The 18431-nt window shown below is 34.7% G+C and overlaps 2 protein-coding genes across 3 annotated transcripts; one reads left to right on the forward strand and one right to left on the reverse strand.

Annotated features, from left to right (window-relative positions):
* The first annotated feature begins 609 nt into the window (after nt 1-609).
* LOC145627261 (cationic amino acid transporter 5-like) lies at nt 610-8393 on the forward strand. Of its 2 annotated transcripts, XM_081679657.1 has the most exons (3): nt 610-703; nt 1228-1393; nt 6565-8393. In XM_081679657.1, the coding sequence occupies exon 3, from the start codon at nt 6639-6641 to the stop codon at nt 8238-8240; it is 1602 nt and encodes a 533-aa protein (XP_081535783.1). In that variant the 5' UTR covers nt 610-703; nt 1228-1393; nt 6565-6638; the 3' UTR covers nt 8241-8393. The 2 variants fall into 2 exon arrangements, with proteins under 2 accessions (XP_081535783.1, XP_081535782.1); XM_081679656.1 differs by lacking the exons at nt 610-703; nt 1228-1393 and having other exon boundaries at nt 6439-8393.
* Nucleotides 8394-9613: 1220 nt separating this feature from the next.
* LOC145627262 (Dynein light chain type 1 family protein) lies at nt 9614-17418 on the reverse strand. The gene is made up of 2 exons (XM_081679658.1): nt 17131-17418; nt 9614-10039 (listed from the first exon to the last, which is right to left on the reverse strand). Exons 1-2 carry the CDS (start codon nt 17266-17268, stop codon nt 9845-9847), a joined length of 333 nt encoding a protein of 110 aa, XP_081535784.1. The 5' UTR covers nt 17269-17418; the 3' UTR covers nt 9614-9844.
* Nucleotides 17419-18431: the final 1013 nt, after the last annotated feature.

Consider the following 18431-nt stretch of genomic DNA (forward strand, 5'->3'; position numbering starts at 1 on the left):
CTTTGGAAAAAGGTAGGATATGTTGAAGAACTTATGATCATGACTTAATTTGTTTTTCAAAAAATAAAGTAAGAAATAAAATCAAACATAGCCAAAAGAAGCAATGTAATCCCCTGTAACATTTGCCACTTGGGTGTATATATTGTAAAGCGATTATGATTTTTAAGTAAATACATGGACAGACAAAAAAGGCCTTGCACAATATTGGCTCGACCACCCACACACAATATTGATATCAGTTAGATTATCCCCTTCGATATATGTGAGAGATATTATAGTCTTAAACTTATAGAATACCATTGCAAAATAAGGCATTCGAAATACAAGTAAATGTCTTATGTAGATTGAGTATTTGCAATAAAATTAATACTCGTTTTTAATGTAGTACTTGTATCATCAATAAGTAAAAATTATACTCCGAACTTCATAACAACTCAATATTTATAAGGAAAATCAATTCTAAAAAGTACCCATGATGAATAGTGTGAAAAGTGTGATTGTGAGGGCACTGAGGTTCGAACACTCGACCTTATTGCCATGTTGAGTTGGTGTCATGAGTGATGAGTCTTCCTCCTGTATCTTCATTTGGATCTTTTCACTCACTGTTACGCTGCTCCTCTCTCTCTCTTCTCCATTGAAGCATATTCCCAGTTATCCCTCCAAGCGGCTTCTGATATTTCTCTCCTCCATTGTTTCATCTCAAGTAGGATTCATTTTTAATCATCATTTTTCAATTGCAAAATCTAGGGTTTATCGTTGATTTATTTGTCAGTATAGTCAATTTGGGGTTTTATTATGTTGGATTATTGAATTATTGATTGGGATTGCTGAAATTATGAAAGTTTAGAAAGGGTCATTTTGTTGATATTCTTATGCTAGAAGTTTTTTATGTGATTTTTGGAGCTTAATTTGACAATTGAGTTCAATTTGGTTGCCATTTTGTAGCAGCCTTTTGTTTATGACCATTCAATGTTTGATTAGTAGCATGAAATTGACCTATGATTTGAAGAGTTTAACTCAATGTGTGTAGTTTAGTCGATTAGTTTGTGAATGTATTGAGTTTTGATTAGTTGGCTGTTAATTTTGGCTTCATGGGTGTATCTAGATGAAGAAATTGATTGAAATTTGTAATTTGTAATCGGTTTATTTGTTATTGTACTCACAAGAGTCACAGCCCCATTGCTAATTTCTAAATGCTAACAAAGAAACTTGTGATTTCCTTTGTAGTTCATCAATGGCAATTTCCTCCCCTCATTGTATACGAAATTCCATTGTTCCTCGCGTTGCATTACCCAGGGGTTTGAATTATAGATGTGTGAATTTAAAGAAGACGCGGTTCCAAGTTTTGGCATGCTCTTCTATGGCAAACAAAGGTCTTTCCTTTGACAAGAGAGTGAGTTCTCATTCCCTGCTTCTTGCTTGTTTTGGTACTGGTTTGCACTTGCTTTGGCTGCTTACATAGCCTTGTGGTATGCTTTTATAAAAATATTGTGTTTTGCTTATAATAAAAAATATTTGTAAAATTTGGGTTTTAAAAAAAGATATGACTATTCACAGAGGGTAAGTTTGAGATAACTTCTTTGTAGACGATGTTCTTTGTGCTCCTTTTGTATGGACCAAAAAAAATTTAAGTCCTGAAAGCTACAATACAGACCAAACATGATAACTTGCCACGATGTCCGAGGACTAAAACATTTATGCAGCGTTTATTTTTCCTTTCATTTGTCTCATGACTCTCATCTGTTTCAAACCTTGAGGAAAAAAATTTATTCAACTTCCTTTAATTTAAGGAACACAAACTATTAAAACTTTTTAAAAAATTATTTTAAAAAATTAGGAAAATATAGAATTGCACCATAAAACCCTAGCTACTATATTATAGAATTATTTACCCACTGCATTATAGAATTGCACCATTGAACCCTACTCCCTCCGTCTCATTCATAATAAAGTGTTCGCATATACTACCCCCGTTTCTTTTTAGTTAACACGTATTCCTTTTTAGGAAGTTTTTTTAGTTGACACGTTTTCTTTTAGGGTAACTTTTTTACCTTGCATTTACAAGCTACCCCACTTGCCTTTTCATTTTCTCTCACTCTCTTTCCTCTCCTTAATATATGTGCCTAAATCAAACGCATCAACTAAATAGAAATGGAGGAATGAAGTATTATTTTAGAGAATTAAAGAAAGTGAAGGAAGTGTAAAAAATGCCTTAGAAGTTTCTCCATAGAATACTCCATTTAGTCTCAATTGATGTATTAATTGGCGGTTTTTACACCATATGCCCCTGAGTTTTTTGTCTATCCATCATATAAACCTCTGAAATTTTCTTGTTAGATGTTGACTATTGATTGTTAACTTCGTCGGTCATTAGATTTAATTATGACCCGAAATCACCCTAAATACATTTTCCCCACCCCTAAAATCATTCACATTCCTTTTTCCCACTCCCGAAACCACCTTAAATTTCCTTTTCTCATCCTCAAAATCAATCATACGGATATGGTTAATTGGTTATAGAGGTTTAGAGTGGTTTCGGGGGTTAGAGAAAAGAGATGAGTGATTTCGGGGATGGTGGGAGAGATCTAAGGTATGATTTTGATGCATAATTAACCAAATTTCACTCATCTTGTCATTAGAGGTGTATGATGAATTTTTGTCAAAACACGGGATATAAGATGTGTACATTATCGGATCAAATATGTAACTTTCGACAAGTGCAATTTTTTAATAAGTCATAGGTTTTTTTTTTTTTTTTTTTTTTTTTTTTGGTGTGTATGTTTTTTGAAAACTTGATTAATTATTGCAAAAAACCCTAAAAACCCTATGGTTACTCTCAAACGTGAATGAGGTGTATAGCGTTAATTAACCACCAAGTGTAATGCGGTATCTTCTTCTGCGTGGTGTAACAAAGACCCTTAATTAAACAAAATTAAAAAAACATAAGATTTTTTTTTTTTAAAACCAAATACATACATAAGATTATACACATTATATTAGAAGTATAATTAATTAATTAGTCGATGATGAAAAATTATACCTGATGAAATTGTAGTGTTTCCACTCGATCTAGATGATGATGGCCTTCCTCTCCCACCCTTCTTCCACACCATAATTCTGCAATTGCCTGACGACTCTTTAGGAAAATTTTGGCCTGCTACTGCAAAACTTGACCTAAACGTGTTATACAAGTTGTACTGCTGTATTTTTCTTTTTTACACATACTTAGCCCTTTTATTTTCTAAATAAATGCTATTAGCCTACTTCCCTTTTTTTATTTTTATTTTTATGAGGTGCTCCAATAAATTTGACACACATGCAGATAATTTTTTTTTTATTTATAATAATAGTTTAAATTATCAATGAATATAAATTACAACCATTAAATTTTAATAATCTATTAAATTATTAATTGAGACAATTTCAACAAATACCACATTTTTTTTTTTTTTTTTATGAATAATTCACAAACATTGGTTAAAGTAAGTTAAGTAAATACTGCAAAAAGTCCCAATAAAGCACTTGAAAAAAATGGAAGGATTACTTGACCAATGTTATATGGTTACTCGCTCAATATTATAACTTAAAAGATTATTTAGCCAATGTTATATGTGTTACTTCGTCGGTATTATGAGGGTCATTTTGTTCTTTCGTAAGCGGTCACACAACATGGTCAGCCACACAAAAAAATTATGCTACTAATATAAATTATAACTAGGTGATCATTAGTTAATTTAAAACTTTCAATATATGAAAGTGATGCAACTAAAAAGAAATAAAACCCTTAATATACAGAGATATTATTTTATTTAGGAAAAATTAGAAAAAATAATCCCAACTTTCATTAATTTTGGTACAATAATCCCAACTTTGGATTATTATGGAATAATCCGAACTTTGGGGGGTCTTCATTTTCTTCATTCCTAATGTCCGGTTACCTGCTGACAAGGTTAAATTTTTTTTTTCATGTTTTTTAAAAGCCACGTGTCAACACATGATTTGTCCAAAATTAAAAAAAAATAAATAAAAACTTTGAAAATTAAAAAAAAAAAACATATAACCCACCCCTTCCTCCTTAACCGCCACCTAAACCACCCCCTCCCACCAGCCCCCACCCCGAAAACACCCCACCCCAGGAAAACCTCCCCCACCCCGAAAACATCCCCACCCCAACCGAAACACCTCCCCCTCCCTTCCCCCACCCACGAAACCCCTCCCCTTCCCCCACCTCGTAAACCCTCCCCCCCTCCCTTCCCCCACCCCGTAAAAACTCCCCCCTCCCCTTCCCCCACCTCGTAAACCCTCCCCCCCTCCCTTCCCCCACCCCGTAAAAACTCCCCCCTCCCCTTCCCCCACCCTCGAAAACGCCGAAAACGGCAAGGGGGCTTAATTTCCGGCCGTTTTCGGGTGGGGGAAGGGGGGGAGTTTTTACGGGGTGGGGGAAGGGAGGGGAGGGGTTTCAATTCGTGGGTGGGGGAAGGGAGGGGGAGGTGTTTCAGCTGGGGTGGGGGTGTTTTCGGGGTGGGGGAGGTTTTCCGGTTGGGGTGGGGGGTGTTTTCGGGGGTGGGGGCGGAGGAAAGGGTGGGGGAGGGGCTGGTGGAGGGGTGGTTTAGGTGGGGGAACTGGTGGTTTGGGGGGGGGGGGAATTTATTTTATTTTAGGAAAAATTAGAAAAAATAATCCCAACTTTCTTCAGTTTTCGTAGAATAATCCCAACTTTCATTTATTCTGGAATAATCCGAACTTTGAGGGGTCTTCTTTTTCTTCAATCCCAAACACCGGTTACCGGTTGAATGGGTTTCCTGGTTTTTTTTTAAAAAATTTAAAGTGACACGTGTCACGCGTTAATTGGTTAAAAAATATATATAAAAAAAAAAAAATAAAATAAAAAAAAATCAGCAAAACCCCAAATCCGGCCACCCTGCGCTGGTGATTCGAGCCATCTCCGGCGGCTGCTGCTACTCCCCTCCCCAAACCCCGACGCTGGTTTCCCCCCTCCCCTGCGCCGGTTTCCTTCCCCCCTCCCCTGCGCCAGTTTCCCCCTCCCCCAACGCTGGTGATGCGACCCAATCTCCTCCTTTCCATTTCCGCCGCCACCACCAATCGCAACTCCTTTTCCAGCCACCACAAGCACTCGAAACTTCCTTTAAATGTCTCCCCAACTCCCGAAAACCTTTAAACACCCTTCCCCCACCATCGAAAATCCTAGCCGCTAGGGTTTTCGACGGTGAGGAAGTGGTTGTTGGGGGTTTTTGAGAGGGGTTTCGAATGGAAAAGGAGGAGATTGGGGGTGGAGGTGGGTCGAAACGCCGGCACAGAGGGTTTGGGGGGGAAAGGGGCGCACATTTTGGGCAGGGGAAGGGAGGGGTTGGCGCGGCTGGCGGTGGCAGTTGGTGGTGGTGGTGGGGGTTACGGTGGCAGGCAGGGTATTAAGGGTTTTTTGGTTTTTTTTTTTTTTTTTTAAAATTTTTTTTTTTAAAATTAAATTATTTGTTTTTGGACCAATTGCAGTTTGACACGTGGCACATAACCTATTACAGCAGGTCATTGACTTTCGTTGACCGGTTTGGGATTGAAGAAAAAGAAGACCCCCCAAAGTTCGGATTATTCCAGAATAAATGAAAGTTGGGATTATTCTACGAAAATTGAAGAAAGTTGGGATTATTTTTTCTAATTTTTCCTTTATTTTATTTTTTAATTTCTGATTTTTAATTTATTTTTTTTGGACCAATGATAAGCTGACACGTGTCATGGTGACCTCTTATTAAAGGTTGTTAACTCTCGTTGACCGGTTTGGAACTGAAGAAAATGAAGACCCCCTAAAGTTCGGATTATTCCAGAATAATCCAAAATTGGGATTATTATACCAAAATTGATGAAAGTTGGGATTATTTTTTCTAATTTTTCCTTTTATTTATTAATTAATTAAAAAATTGGTTAAAAGTTGATGATAATATTTTTTTTTTTTTTTTTTTTGAAACAAAACTTGATGATAATATGATATCATTGCAACCCTCTATATGCTTCGAAAAATGTTGCCTTTTGTTGAGTTAAAGCAATATGGATTAAGAGTGATTTGGGAGGGAGTAATAAATTTTTTATTTATAGACTTGCTGATTAAAATTAATTCCTTGTAAAAGTAGGTGATGGAATTAACTTCCCCTTCCAAATTCTTATTGTACTGAAGCACATGGCAATGAATAAAAGGACCAAACAAATGAACAGTGCCAGAAATTGATTACACATACAGGACACAGACCTTAACTGACAATGTGATAATTTCTTAAATTCAAGAAAAGATTAACTTGATATGCAATCAAACTCAAGAAAAATATACCCTTATCTTGATTTGATGTTGCTAAAATGCAAATGAATCTGGTTCACAAACTTATAGTCCAAAAACTTTAAAGTCAACAACTGCGTACTACTACTAATTCTACAATTCCTTATTTCATTGTTGCCAAAAGAACATTCTTACTTAGAAAAAAATGGCTAATCTAAGTGAATCTGACACTGCAAACCCACAAAGTTACTGGAAAATGAGTAAGACTGATTTTTTCCCAGGAGAGTCCTTTAAAAACTGGAGTGCCTACAGATCTGCAGTCTCGCAGACGTGCCACCGGTTCACAGACCGTCTTATGAGTCGTTCAAATGATGCGAATGAGCTTGGTGATATTCGACAGCAGAGTAAGAACGATATGAAGCGTTGCCTGAATTGGTGGGATTTAATCTGGTTCGGGTTTGGATCAGTGATCGGTGCAGGAATATTTGTTCTTACAGGAAAAGAAGCCCATGATGATGCTGGACCTGCTATTGTCATGTCTTATTTGGTTTCAGGTTTCTCAGCAATGCTTTCTGTGTTCTGCTATACAGAATTCGCGGTAGAGATTCCCGTCGCAGGTGGTTCATTTGCTTATCTGAGAATAGAATTGGGAGATTTTGCTGCATTCGTAGCAGCAGGTAACATTCTGTTAGAAGGAATTGTTGGGAGTGCAGCAGTTGCAAGAGGTTGGACCTCTTATTTCACAACTTTGTTGAATCTTCAGCCGAATTCTTTAAGGATTCATACTGATCTTTCTCAAGGGTTCAACATGTTGGATCCTATTGCAGTAGGAGTTCTTATAATTTCGTCTACAATCGCTATCATCAGTACTCGGAAAACTTCCATCTTTAACTGGATTGCATCAGCAATAAACACTGCTGTGATATTCTTTGTGATCATTGCAGGACTTTTACACGGAAAAACATCAAATATGACCCCATTTCTTCCCTATGGAGTAAAAGGGATCTTTCAGGCAGCTGCAATCATCTACTTTGCTTATGGTGGATTCGATACAATAGCCAACCTGGCCGAGGAAACAAGAAACCCAGCAGTAGATATACCAATAGGATTACTCGGGTCTATGTCCTGTATCATAGTGATATACTGCTTGATGGCTCTTTCACTGAGCATGATGCAGCCTTACTCAAGTATAGACCCTGATGCAGCATACTCACTGGCGTTCCAGAGTGTGGGATTGAAGTGGGCAAAGCCGCTGGTAGCTCTTGGTGCACTAAAGGGAATGACAACAGTACTACTGGTGGGATCACTAGGCCAAGCCCGATACATGACTCATATAGCACGAGCACACATGATCCCACCAGTATTTGCTTTTGTACACCTGAAAACAGGCACTCCTATAAATGCCACACTCTTAACAACCATATTAAGTGCCAGCTTTGCATTCTTCTCAAGCTTAGACACATTGTCAAGCTTGTTATCTATCAGCACTTTGTTTATCTTCATGATGATGGCGGTAGCACTCCTCGTGAGAAGGTACTACGTGAAAGGTGTCACCAGTCACAAAAATCTGAGGACACTAATTGGTTTATTGCTGATCATCATTGCTGCTTCGATAGGTAGTGCAGCTTATTGGAGTTCAAATCCTAAAGGTTGGTTAGCGTATACTATAACAGTCCCGTGTTGGTTATTGGCAACCATGGGTATAGCACTCAAGCTGCCTCAACAGCGTACATCAAAGGTCTGGGGTGTTCCTTTGGTCCCGTGGCTTCCATCCTTATCTATCGCCATCAATGTGTTTCTGATGGGTTCATTAAGGGCTGAAGCTTTCATTAGATTTGGCATTTGTACTGCTGTAATGTTGATCTACTATGTACTCTTTGGTCTCCATACAACTTACGACTTGGCACATCAGGAACACTTGGAAATTCAGAAGGTTCCTGACAGCAGCACAGTTTGATCAGGATAGCCTAAAAATTGTGAGGCCAGTCGATGATTTAGAAGAATTATGTAAATAATCCTTCTATCTGATTATCACAAAGATTGGAGTAGTTTAAATTACACTGTTATTGTGAGTTTGATGCAGGGAATATATACAAATCTAATAATAAGATTTTAATATACAAATAATATTTGCAATATTCTTATAAGTTTTTATGCCTCTTTATTTTCATTCGACTCAAAATAGGAGGGATGAGACCTTAAGAATAGGTAGTATGGATTGTCATGTGCGTTCTCTCAAGTCAAAACTGTAAGAAAATCCTTGTAAAGTAGGCATTTTTGGATAGCATTGGGAGTGCCACATAAGAATAGGCATATTTTCGACCAATTAAAAATTAGATTTCTATTTTATTTTAGAATTAAAAAAATCACTCGCCACCTAAACAAAAGTGACGAATGAAATTTTAAATTTTTGCCACGTAGGTAAAAACGACGAATAGTAATTTATTAGGATTTTAATTATTTAAGAACACTAAATTTTATCATTTTTATTTGTTACAAAACTAAAAATTTTCTTTAGATATTAGGATTTATATTATTTAAAAAACTAAAAATTATATTTTGATATTTAAAAAATATAAATTATCATTTGATGTTAATTGTTTATGTAAATATTTGATGATATGATACTTTCATACAAAATTTTAAAACTTATAATGCAAGAAAAAAATTAAGAGATCACCAAAAAAAAAATATTTATATACAAAATGTATATAAAAATTCGTGCATCGCACGCCACATAAGCAAAAGTAATATTTCGACCAATGAAAAATTAGATTTATATATTAATTTAGAATTTTAATTTTCAGTCGCCATTTAAGAAAAAATTAACAAATGAAATTTGAGAATTGAAAACAAAAAATAGTAATTTAATATTTAAATTATGAAAAAAAACAAAAATTATCTTTTACATTAGGATTTATATTATTTTAACAAATAATTAGAAATTAAAAAATAAATTTTTTTTAATGATTTTATCTAACTATCCGATGAATGAGATAATATTTATTTCAATTTATATATTCAAGTTCTATATACATAAAATTTGAATAATAATAATTTAAAACTTAAAAAATATTTTAATTTAAATTAATGTTAAAATAATAAAATAGAAAATAAAAACAAAAAATATTAAGAAATTACAAAAAAATATACAAAATGAAATATTTAAAAACCGTGCATCGCACAGGCTTACATCTAGTACTAGTATTATTATAGGACACACTCTTAAACAAGAGCTGATTATGGGCCGAACTTAAAATCAAATATTGGACCGTTTGAGGAATGAGAGTCAAGGCCCTCAAGGGAAAATCAATGCTTGGACCACAATCATTTCGGGCTAAAATGATTAACTTTATCTTAAACACCAAGTAATGCGTTACAAATGACAAACAATTTGTTTTCCGAAATTGATTGTACCAAATATACAACAAATTAAATGATTTACAATGATTACAAACAAATCGAAATTCCCTACACGAATTCACAAATTAAAAATATACAAACATTGACAAATTGACAAAATTACATATAGAAAGAAAAGACTAAAAGAGTGAACAAGTTTCAAGCTTTAGCGGTAGAATCAAAGGATGACAACTTGGTAGTCTGAGCTTGAGGAGCAGCCGAACCCTTGAAGAGCAAAAAAGCTAAGCTTCCAATGCAAAAGTAAATGAAACATCCATGACAATGTGTTACAAATGAACCAAAATCTGTCCCTACTATGCATTGCCACCCACTTCCATACACATTATCAAATTCCTGCATGTCAATTACATACTGTTGAAATATTTAGAGTATTGGTGACAAAATTCATGTTGTTTAATTAGATTGCTTAGGCAAAGGTGTTGCAATTAATTAATCAAATAATAAGAGCAAACCAAGGGAGTTGAGAACTCCATTAAAGCCGCCAGATCGAGCTATGGCAGCCCGATCGACCGCAAGAGTGAGGGTGAATCTCACTGAATCGCCGCCCGATCGGGCCACCACCATTCGATCGGGCGCGTGTGCGATTTGAAGAATTGACGATCTGGCAGCTGATCGAGCCACAGCCGCTCGATCGGGCCCGCACGCACATGTTTGTTGCTGGAATTCTTTTGCCCGATCGGGTGGTTGTTAGCCCGATCGGGCCCGGACGTTTTCTGGGTTTGATGTTGTTTGCGTTTGACGGTTATTCAGTATTCACGTGGGTATGCTCTTGTATATATATTATCTAATATGTGATGAAAGTTGGGGGTAATGAAAATGTACGAACTATAACTTCTTTCATTTTTCTCTTGTTTTGCAAATATTCTCTAATGATCATCATCACAAATCACATACACTTATCTACATTGTATTGTAATCATCCTACTTGTGATTGCAATTGTTATTCGTTGTATCTCTTAAGTAAATTTCCGTGATACTCGATTGTAGTATAGGGTCGGAATTATACTTTTGGGAAAGTGATCCCGTTCACGCCTCGAAGATTTTACCAGTTTATTTTACTTGTTTTCTTTGTGACCCTTGTTAAACACAAAATCCCCAACAATCCAAAAGTATAATCTCTACAAAGATGGAAAATGTGAAGGAAATGATGACAAATTTCCAGAAGTAGAGGGTGTAGATCTTGGTATGGAGATGGAAACGAAGATGGTGATATTTCTTGTGGGATTACAAGAAAAAAGGTTTGATGGAAGGTTTTCTCTAGTCATTTGTATGATCAAAGTCACTCCATTCAAGTAAGAGGTTTCTTATTTGTGATTAATATATATTTATATGTCTGATTATTTATCTCTATGGTTAATTCTTGACATGTTTAATTAATCTAAGTTTATTGATTGTGTCTTGGTTATTATTAGAGATATGCTGTCATGTAATTTTTATGCCGTTAAAGATGATTGGTAAAAATCATGATGATTGGTTAAAACCATGTAATTTAACATTGTTAATGGATGAACTAAGTATTATTATAGTTCATGAAATTGGTGTGAATTACTGTTTATTTTTACATTGATAATAAGATACTTAAGATGTTTTTTGGGGTATTGTTAATACATTTGCTATATAGACGGTTAATGCTTGCTGTGTATGGACGGTTTAATAGCCATGATTTGTTATACAAAGTATGTATTATTTCATCTTGTTACATGGGTTGTCAGTTGATAGTTTGTACTTTGTATGGCCTAAATGATGTCATTTCATGTATGGCAGTTATTTATAGCGGTTACTCATGTATGATGAATTATGTATGGTCTAATAATGTGTTACTCCATGGTACTTATTCATGAAAGGTTGAATGACCTTGTTTTGGTTTATTTGTAATTGTAAGTTTACATGCATGAATTAAATCAAGTAGTCATTTATTATTGACAAAGGTATATGTCACTTTGTGATGTGATGGTATTGTATATCATGGCAAGTATAATCTTGTGATTAATATGTTATAATTATTAGGTTTATTGATGCCTTGTTGTCTTGATATAAAAGTAATAATGACATATGTTAAATTGATGATTAATTTGATTCAAGTTTTTATTCTATGGTATAATAGAATAATGAAACTGCAATGATAAATTATGTTGTAGTTATAGTGAATTAATCATGAATATATAATTCCTTGGTTTAGAGGGTTATGAGTTATATGTCAAGAATGGTTGATTAATAATGATGAATATTTTATGGTGAAATAGAATAAAGGTATGCAATGAGTGTCATGGTCTATGATATGGATTTTGTATTGAAATTATTGTAATTGATTATATCAATGTTTAATTTAATTATTGATGGTATTTTATGCCTCTATGGTGATAGCAGTATAATGAAGTGTTTGTTGATATTATTTGTGAAATTTATTCAAGTTATATGGATAATTATAACCTCTTTGTGATTATGAGTTTATACTCTTGGTTACAAAAGGGTATATATGCATGTATCAGACAAAAGCTATGTAAGTAGGCGAATATCGCTTATGTGATTGGTCAATTGAGTAGGTTCACTAGTAATTCTAGAATGCTATGTTGGCAAACGGTTATTATTTGTTGAAGTACTTGTTGAAAATCATGGATTATGGCTTGTGGTTTAGTGGGTATCCTTCCGTTATTGAAGGATATTCGGATGCAAGTTGGATCTCAAATAGAGATTGTTCATTCACAAGTGGATGGGTATTCTCATATGGGGGAGGTGTCATGTAATGGGCATCAAAGAAGCAAATTAACTTGCATTGTGCGTTCTATAAGACATTGGAGGTCATTGCATTACATTCCACTGGTAAAGAAGCATAATGGTTAAGGGTTTTAATGCATGATGAGATTTCTTTGTTGCAAAAGCCAATATCACTAATAGTGATGAATTATTGGGACAACAATGTAAATTTGGCTAAGGAATATAGCCAAGTGTAAAATTATAAAATGGTGAGTTAAGGTATATTGGTGTAAGGTATAGTTACATCCAAGGACTTAACAAGGATAGTGTTAAAAACTATTGTTTATTTTCGTACGAAATTTAGTCTCGCCGATTGTTTAAAAAGTATGGGTTAGAGATGTTAATAAAATGATGGCAATCATTTTAGATTGGAGCCCCATTGTAATCACAATTAGGAGAATCTCAACTTAACGCCCAATATGACGCTGGGTCTTAAGTTCAATGAGATCAATTCTCTTATTTGATGATTGGGAACTTGTTTATCATCCAAGGTTAAGTTCCGGTTTTACTGTGATGAAAAGAGGTTGTTTTAACTTAATAGAATTCCTGATATACTGCTTGGTCACAGGAGCATGTTTGGAAAGTCTACCTATATGAGTACGAAGTTTAGCCGCTTTAAGAAGCTATTTGGGCATAGCTTTGATGTACTTATGAATGGATATGGACACATGGCTTATAGTGTCAAATTAATATGTATTTAAGTAATTAATCTTGTTTGTGTAACATCTTCAAGTATCCAATATGTGTCGCTTTTGGTTCAAACGTTTATCGATACCAAATGGATACAGATTCTTGAATTGTATGTTGCACTAAGTGGTAGTTCAAGTCTTTGTACACTTTCATTTATGCATGAGATTGTTTTGTGAAGATGATGTTATTTTGCAATGAGTCAATTTTAATACTCTAAATAGGGGAGGATTGTTGAAATATTTAGAGTATTGGTGCAAAATTCATGTTGTTTAATTAGATTAATTAGGCAAAGGTGTTGCAATTAATTAATCAAATAATAAGAGCAAACCAAGGGAGTTGAGAACACCATTAAAGCCGCCAGATCGAGCTATGGCAGCCCGATCGAGCGTGAGAGTGAGGGTGAATCTCACTGAATCGCCGCCTGATCGGGCCACCACCATTCGATCGGGCGCGTGTGCGAGGTGAAGAATTGACGATCAGCCGCCCGATCGATCCACAGCCGCTCGATCGGGCCCGCACGCACATGTTTGTTGCTGGAATTCTTCCGCCTGATCGGGTGGTTGTTAGCCCGATCGGGCCCGGACGTTTTCTGGGTTTGATGTTGTTTGCGTTTGACGGTTATTCACGTGGGTATGCTCTTGTATATATATTATCTAATATGTGATGAAAGTTGGGGGTAATGAAAAAGTACAAACAGTAACTTCTTTCATTTTTCTCTTATTTTGCAAAGATTCTCTAATGATCATCATCACATACACTTATCTACATTGTATTGTAATCATCCTACTTGTGATTGCAATTGTTTTTCGTTGTATCTCCTAAGTAAATTTCCGTAATACTTGGTTGTAGTATAGGGTCGGAATTATAATTTTGGGAAAGTGATCCCGTTCACGCCTCAAAAATTTTACCAGTTTATTTTATTTGCTTTCTTTGTGAACCTCGTTAAACACAAAATCCCCAACACATACATCCCACTTTAATTGGTCATTATGTTTTGGTTCCAACATTATATATAATTGTTTGTTCACTTTGGTAGTTTGGTGACCAATGTTTTTTTGACATGTGTAGTTGTTATCTTCTAATAATATCGTTACATTATCTAATTTTATTATATTTTTTTATTATGCTAGTTAAATCTATTTATCGTAAAAAAAACCTTATGAAAAAAGAACGGATTTTTCACCAAATGCCCTTAAGTTATTTTTTTACTCACCATATATCCATATCAATTTTCAAATTCACCAGATTTTCCCGAGTTTTACAAAAAATAATACAAAATGCCCAAATAACTAACGGATGTTAACTGCGTTAGTGGTTACGGCTAAATTTGCCATGTGGCAGCCTATGATTGATTGCCATTTATATTATTTAAATTTTAAAATAATAACTTAATTAATTATCAAAAAATATAAATAAAAAACTAACCCACCCACCACAACCACAACCCAGCCCCAGCCCCAGCCACCACCCGTCGGCGTCGGCGCCATCCTAAACCCGACGCAAACCACTGCCACCCTGAATCCGTCACCGCATCAGCCGTCACCAATGAACCACCATTCCACAATCCTAAAAACCCCTCATCTTTCCCTCGAAATCCTTGCTCCCACCACCGTTGGTGTCGAAATTCCCATCCCCATGCCGACAAACCTAAATCGCACCTCCCCCAACCACCCCCGAACCATCACGCCAAACCCCAAAATGAAAAAAAAAACCCAAAATTGAAACCTTAGATGTTGATGTTTGGGGTTTCAATTTTGGGTAGGGGTGAAAGTAATGCGGATTAAAACCAAACCGAACCGAAAACAAAACCGAATTAGTAATTTCGTTTGTATTTTTTTGTTTAATTTGGATTGAATTGGTTTGGAAAAATTAAAATATATGGATTACGGATTGGATTCGATTTGGGGTTTTAAAAAATCATAAACCGAATTTCGACCCATAACTTTAAGCCCATTTTTCTTTTTCAAAGTATCCAACCACTTTCCCCTTTCATATATAAACTAAAAAAAAACCCTAATTCTCAATTTTCCTCTCTCAATATCTTAATCTCTAACAATGAATGTAGTTAACAAGAAAAGGTTGGTAATCGTAGGAATTTTCTGGGTGAAGTTCGGGTTTCGGGTTTGAATGTTGTAAAAGAAGAGAACAAATTTCACTTTGGATTGGATTCTAATTTGAAAAACCGAAATAAATCGGTTTGGTTTGAATTGGATTGAATCTTAATTTGATTTGGATTCGGACTGAGATTTCCAAAACCGAATTAATCGAATTGGATTCGGTTTTGGCTATAATCCAAACCGCAAACCGAACTTTCACTCCTAATTTTGGGGTTTAAGGATTTCGGGGGTGGTGGTCTTTGGCTAAGGTGAGCGGCGGCGAGCCGGCGACGTGGGGGGTGGAACCTGGCTGCCGGCAAAGGTTTTCGGCTCAGTTAAGTTAGTTGACAAAGTTAGCCTAGCACTGGGTTTTTTCGAGTGTGGGCTAGGGTTTTAGGGTAGGGGGAAGGTGTTTCTGGGAAGGATAGGGGCGGCAATGGAATGAAATAAGGGGAGGGAGGGTGGCTACCGGTGTTGGTGCCGTTAGTGGGGAAAAGGGGCAAGGGAATAGGCTGCCGTGAGGGTGGTGGTGTGGTGAGGAGAGTGTCTGGGTTTGGGTTTTTTTTTTTTTAATTTATTTTTTTTAACTTTTTTTGTTAAATAAAATTATTTTTAAAATGAACCAATTAGAAGTCGCCACATGGCATAATTAGCCTTAACTCCTTCAGTCATTAAGGGCATTTGGTGACAATTTTGTGAAACTCAAGTGTATTTGGTGAACTTGAAAATTATTATAGGTATATGGTGATTGAATAAAAAAATAACTCAGGAGCATTTGGTGAAAAATCCGAAGAAAAAAAAAAAAACACAGTATATCACAATACAACTATTTAATTCTAATTCAAATTGTAAAAATTAAGTTGTCCAAAATCTCATTAATGTTAGAAATTTATATACTACAATAAGTTAATCGATAAAAACCAAATATATATGATCCGAATTTGAACCACTCACATAGTCATAGTATTGTAACTCATTGTGTGACCAGATCAAATTGTTTAACATTCCACTCAAATCAATAAAGTTCTCCAAAGTCTCATCAATTGAAATTTTCTTTGCGGAGGAATGAACCTATAGTTGTTTTTATAAGGAACATATAATTGTTTTGTAAAAAACATATATCTATTTTACAAAGAATATCGTGTTTTTATGTTCTTTTTTGTATATCTAAAGAACATCCATAACATTAATAAAGAACATGATAATATTACGTAATGAACATTATTTATATTCATCCACCATTATATAAAGACAAAATTTAAAGAACATTTCACAGTACAATTAACAATGAATATTATGTCACAAATAAAAATACATTACACTTACAATCAAAGAACACGGAGATAAAAAATATTATTTAACAGTGTGTTCTTTATAAATAGTGTCATATACTGTACATTGTTATTAATAGCTTTATGTTCTTTTTTTTTTAGGTTCATTACATTTTAACAATATGTTCTTTCACTTTATATATATGTTCTTTACCATTCTATACCATGTTCTTTTTACTTTAACTAAATGTTCTTTACATTTATATACAATATTCTTTCCTTTTTTTTTTTTTTGAATGGATGTACCATGCATGGTACATCCGCCTCCATGAACCACTGATTGCTCATCAATTCGCAATAAACTAATTGACAATAAATTCAGATCCGAAGCTGAACCCTATATCTCATTGTCACTACTGCACTTATAGCATCGCCACATTAATTACCTCTAATTAATGTTCGATATGATATGACACATTTGCCACCTCTAATCTTTAGGCTTATATCTATAATATTGCATGAAGTATAATGATTGAGCAACATTTCCAATCATTATTCAAATTATTATGCATGTACCTTCAACTTTAAGGATATAGTAAAGTCATGGTTTTACCTTTTTGATGAAGCGAGCTATGTCAGTTGCCTCAGTGACATCATAGCAATCAAGGGCTTTTGCTGCCAATTCGAGGGCATCTTGTCGCATTGTTTGTAGCATATCTGTCTCTCCTACAACTGCCTTTCCTTCTAACATGTTTACCTTAATTAGGTTTATTAACTTGTTAAAAATATGCCTTAGAAAGCTAGAAAAGTAGTTAGAAAAATAACAAGAGGACTCTTTTTGAAGACCTTTTTTATGTCTAAAATTGAGTGCTTTTTGGGTGATGAAAGAGAGGATTAAATTGCTTCTAAGTGGGTCAACCGAAGGAGGGAGTAGGGTGTTTGGGACCCTTTTATCTTGTGGCCATTAAACACACAGAATTATGTACTTTGTTTAGGACAAATTTGTTTTGGGCCCTTTTTCTTTTTTATCATACAATCCAAAGTCATATATGGTTATGGATTAATGAGATACAATTTATCTAGGGTATATATGGCCTATTTCGATCACTGTGATTGCTCCCGGTATTTTCCTGATATTGGTTATGACGATTGTTTTTTAATTGACACGTTTGTATAGATAAAGTATAAAGCACGTAGTTAATTGCTATGGTATGTAATCAATAGTAATAACTTAAAATTGAAGTACATAGTATGTAGAAATGCATGTGCACGATACCAAATGAAGATTTATATAAACATATTTTAGCATGATTTAGGTTAAGAATTAGCTAGAAATATGACCTTACTCATACAATTACACTAAGGGCTTGGTCTCTTACGTTGAAATTCAGTTCAGTTCAGTTCAGCTCAGTTCAGTTCAGCTCAGTTCAGTTCAGTTCAGCTCCTAATTTCCTTTTCTTATAAAATATTCATTTCATTTCAGTTCAGTTCAGTTCAGTTCAGCTCAGCTCAGTTCAGTTCAATTCAGTTCAGCTCAGTTCAGTTCAGTTCAGCTGAGTTCAGTCAATAAAAACAGGCCCTAATAATATGTCATGGTTCATTATGAAGTTACTTGTCACTCAATCGATCAGTAGAAAATTAAAAATAAATAAATAAATATAAATAAATAAAAACTCCTAGAATAAAAATATTTTTTTTCTTGAGATTAGAATAATTAGGATAAATTTTTTTATTTCAGCAGGTTAAGATTATAATCCATATCAATTTTTTGTTTCTTAGGCATATTTGGAATGGATTTTTAGCCATGCACTTTTTATATTATTTAGTGTATATTCTTGTTGGACTAGTTTCGATATAATTACTTTCAAATGTTATATATTTACAATTTGTTAGAATAACTAAAGAACGAAGAAA

This window comes from Chenopodium album, chromosome 4 (genome assembly GCF_948465745.1).
Source record: "Chenopodium album chromosome 4, dcCheAlbu1.1, whole genome shotgun sequence".
Classification (NCBI taxonomy): domain Eukaryota; kingdom Viridiplantae; phylum Streptophyta; class Magnoliopsida; order Caryophyllales; family Amaranthaceae; genus Chenopodium; species Chenopodium album.

Coding starts and splice junctions, on each gene's coding strand:
- LOC145627261 (XM_081679656.1), top strand. CDS start 6,489: ATGGCTAATCTAAGTGAATCTGACACTGCAAACCCACAAAGTTACTGG.
- LOC145627262 (XM_081679658.1), bottom strand. CDS start 17,268: ATGTTAGAAGGAAAGGCAGTTGTAGGAGAGACAGATATGCTACAAACA. Junction 10,040..17,130: donor TAGCTCGCTTCATCAAAAAG/GTAAAACCATGA, acceptor ATTGACATGCAG/GAATTTGATAATGTGTATGG.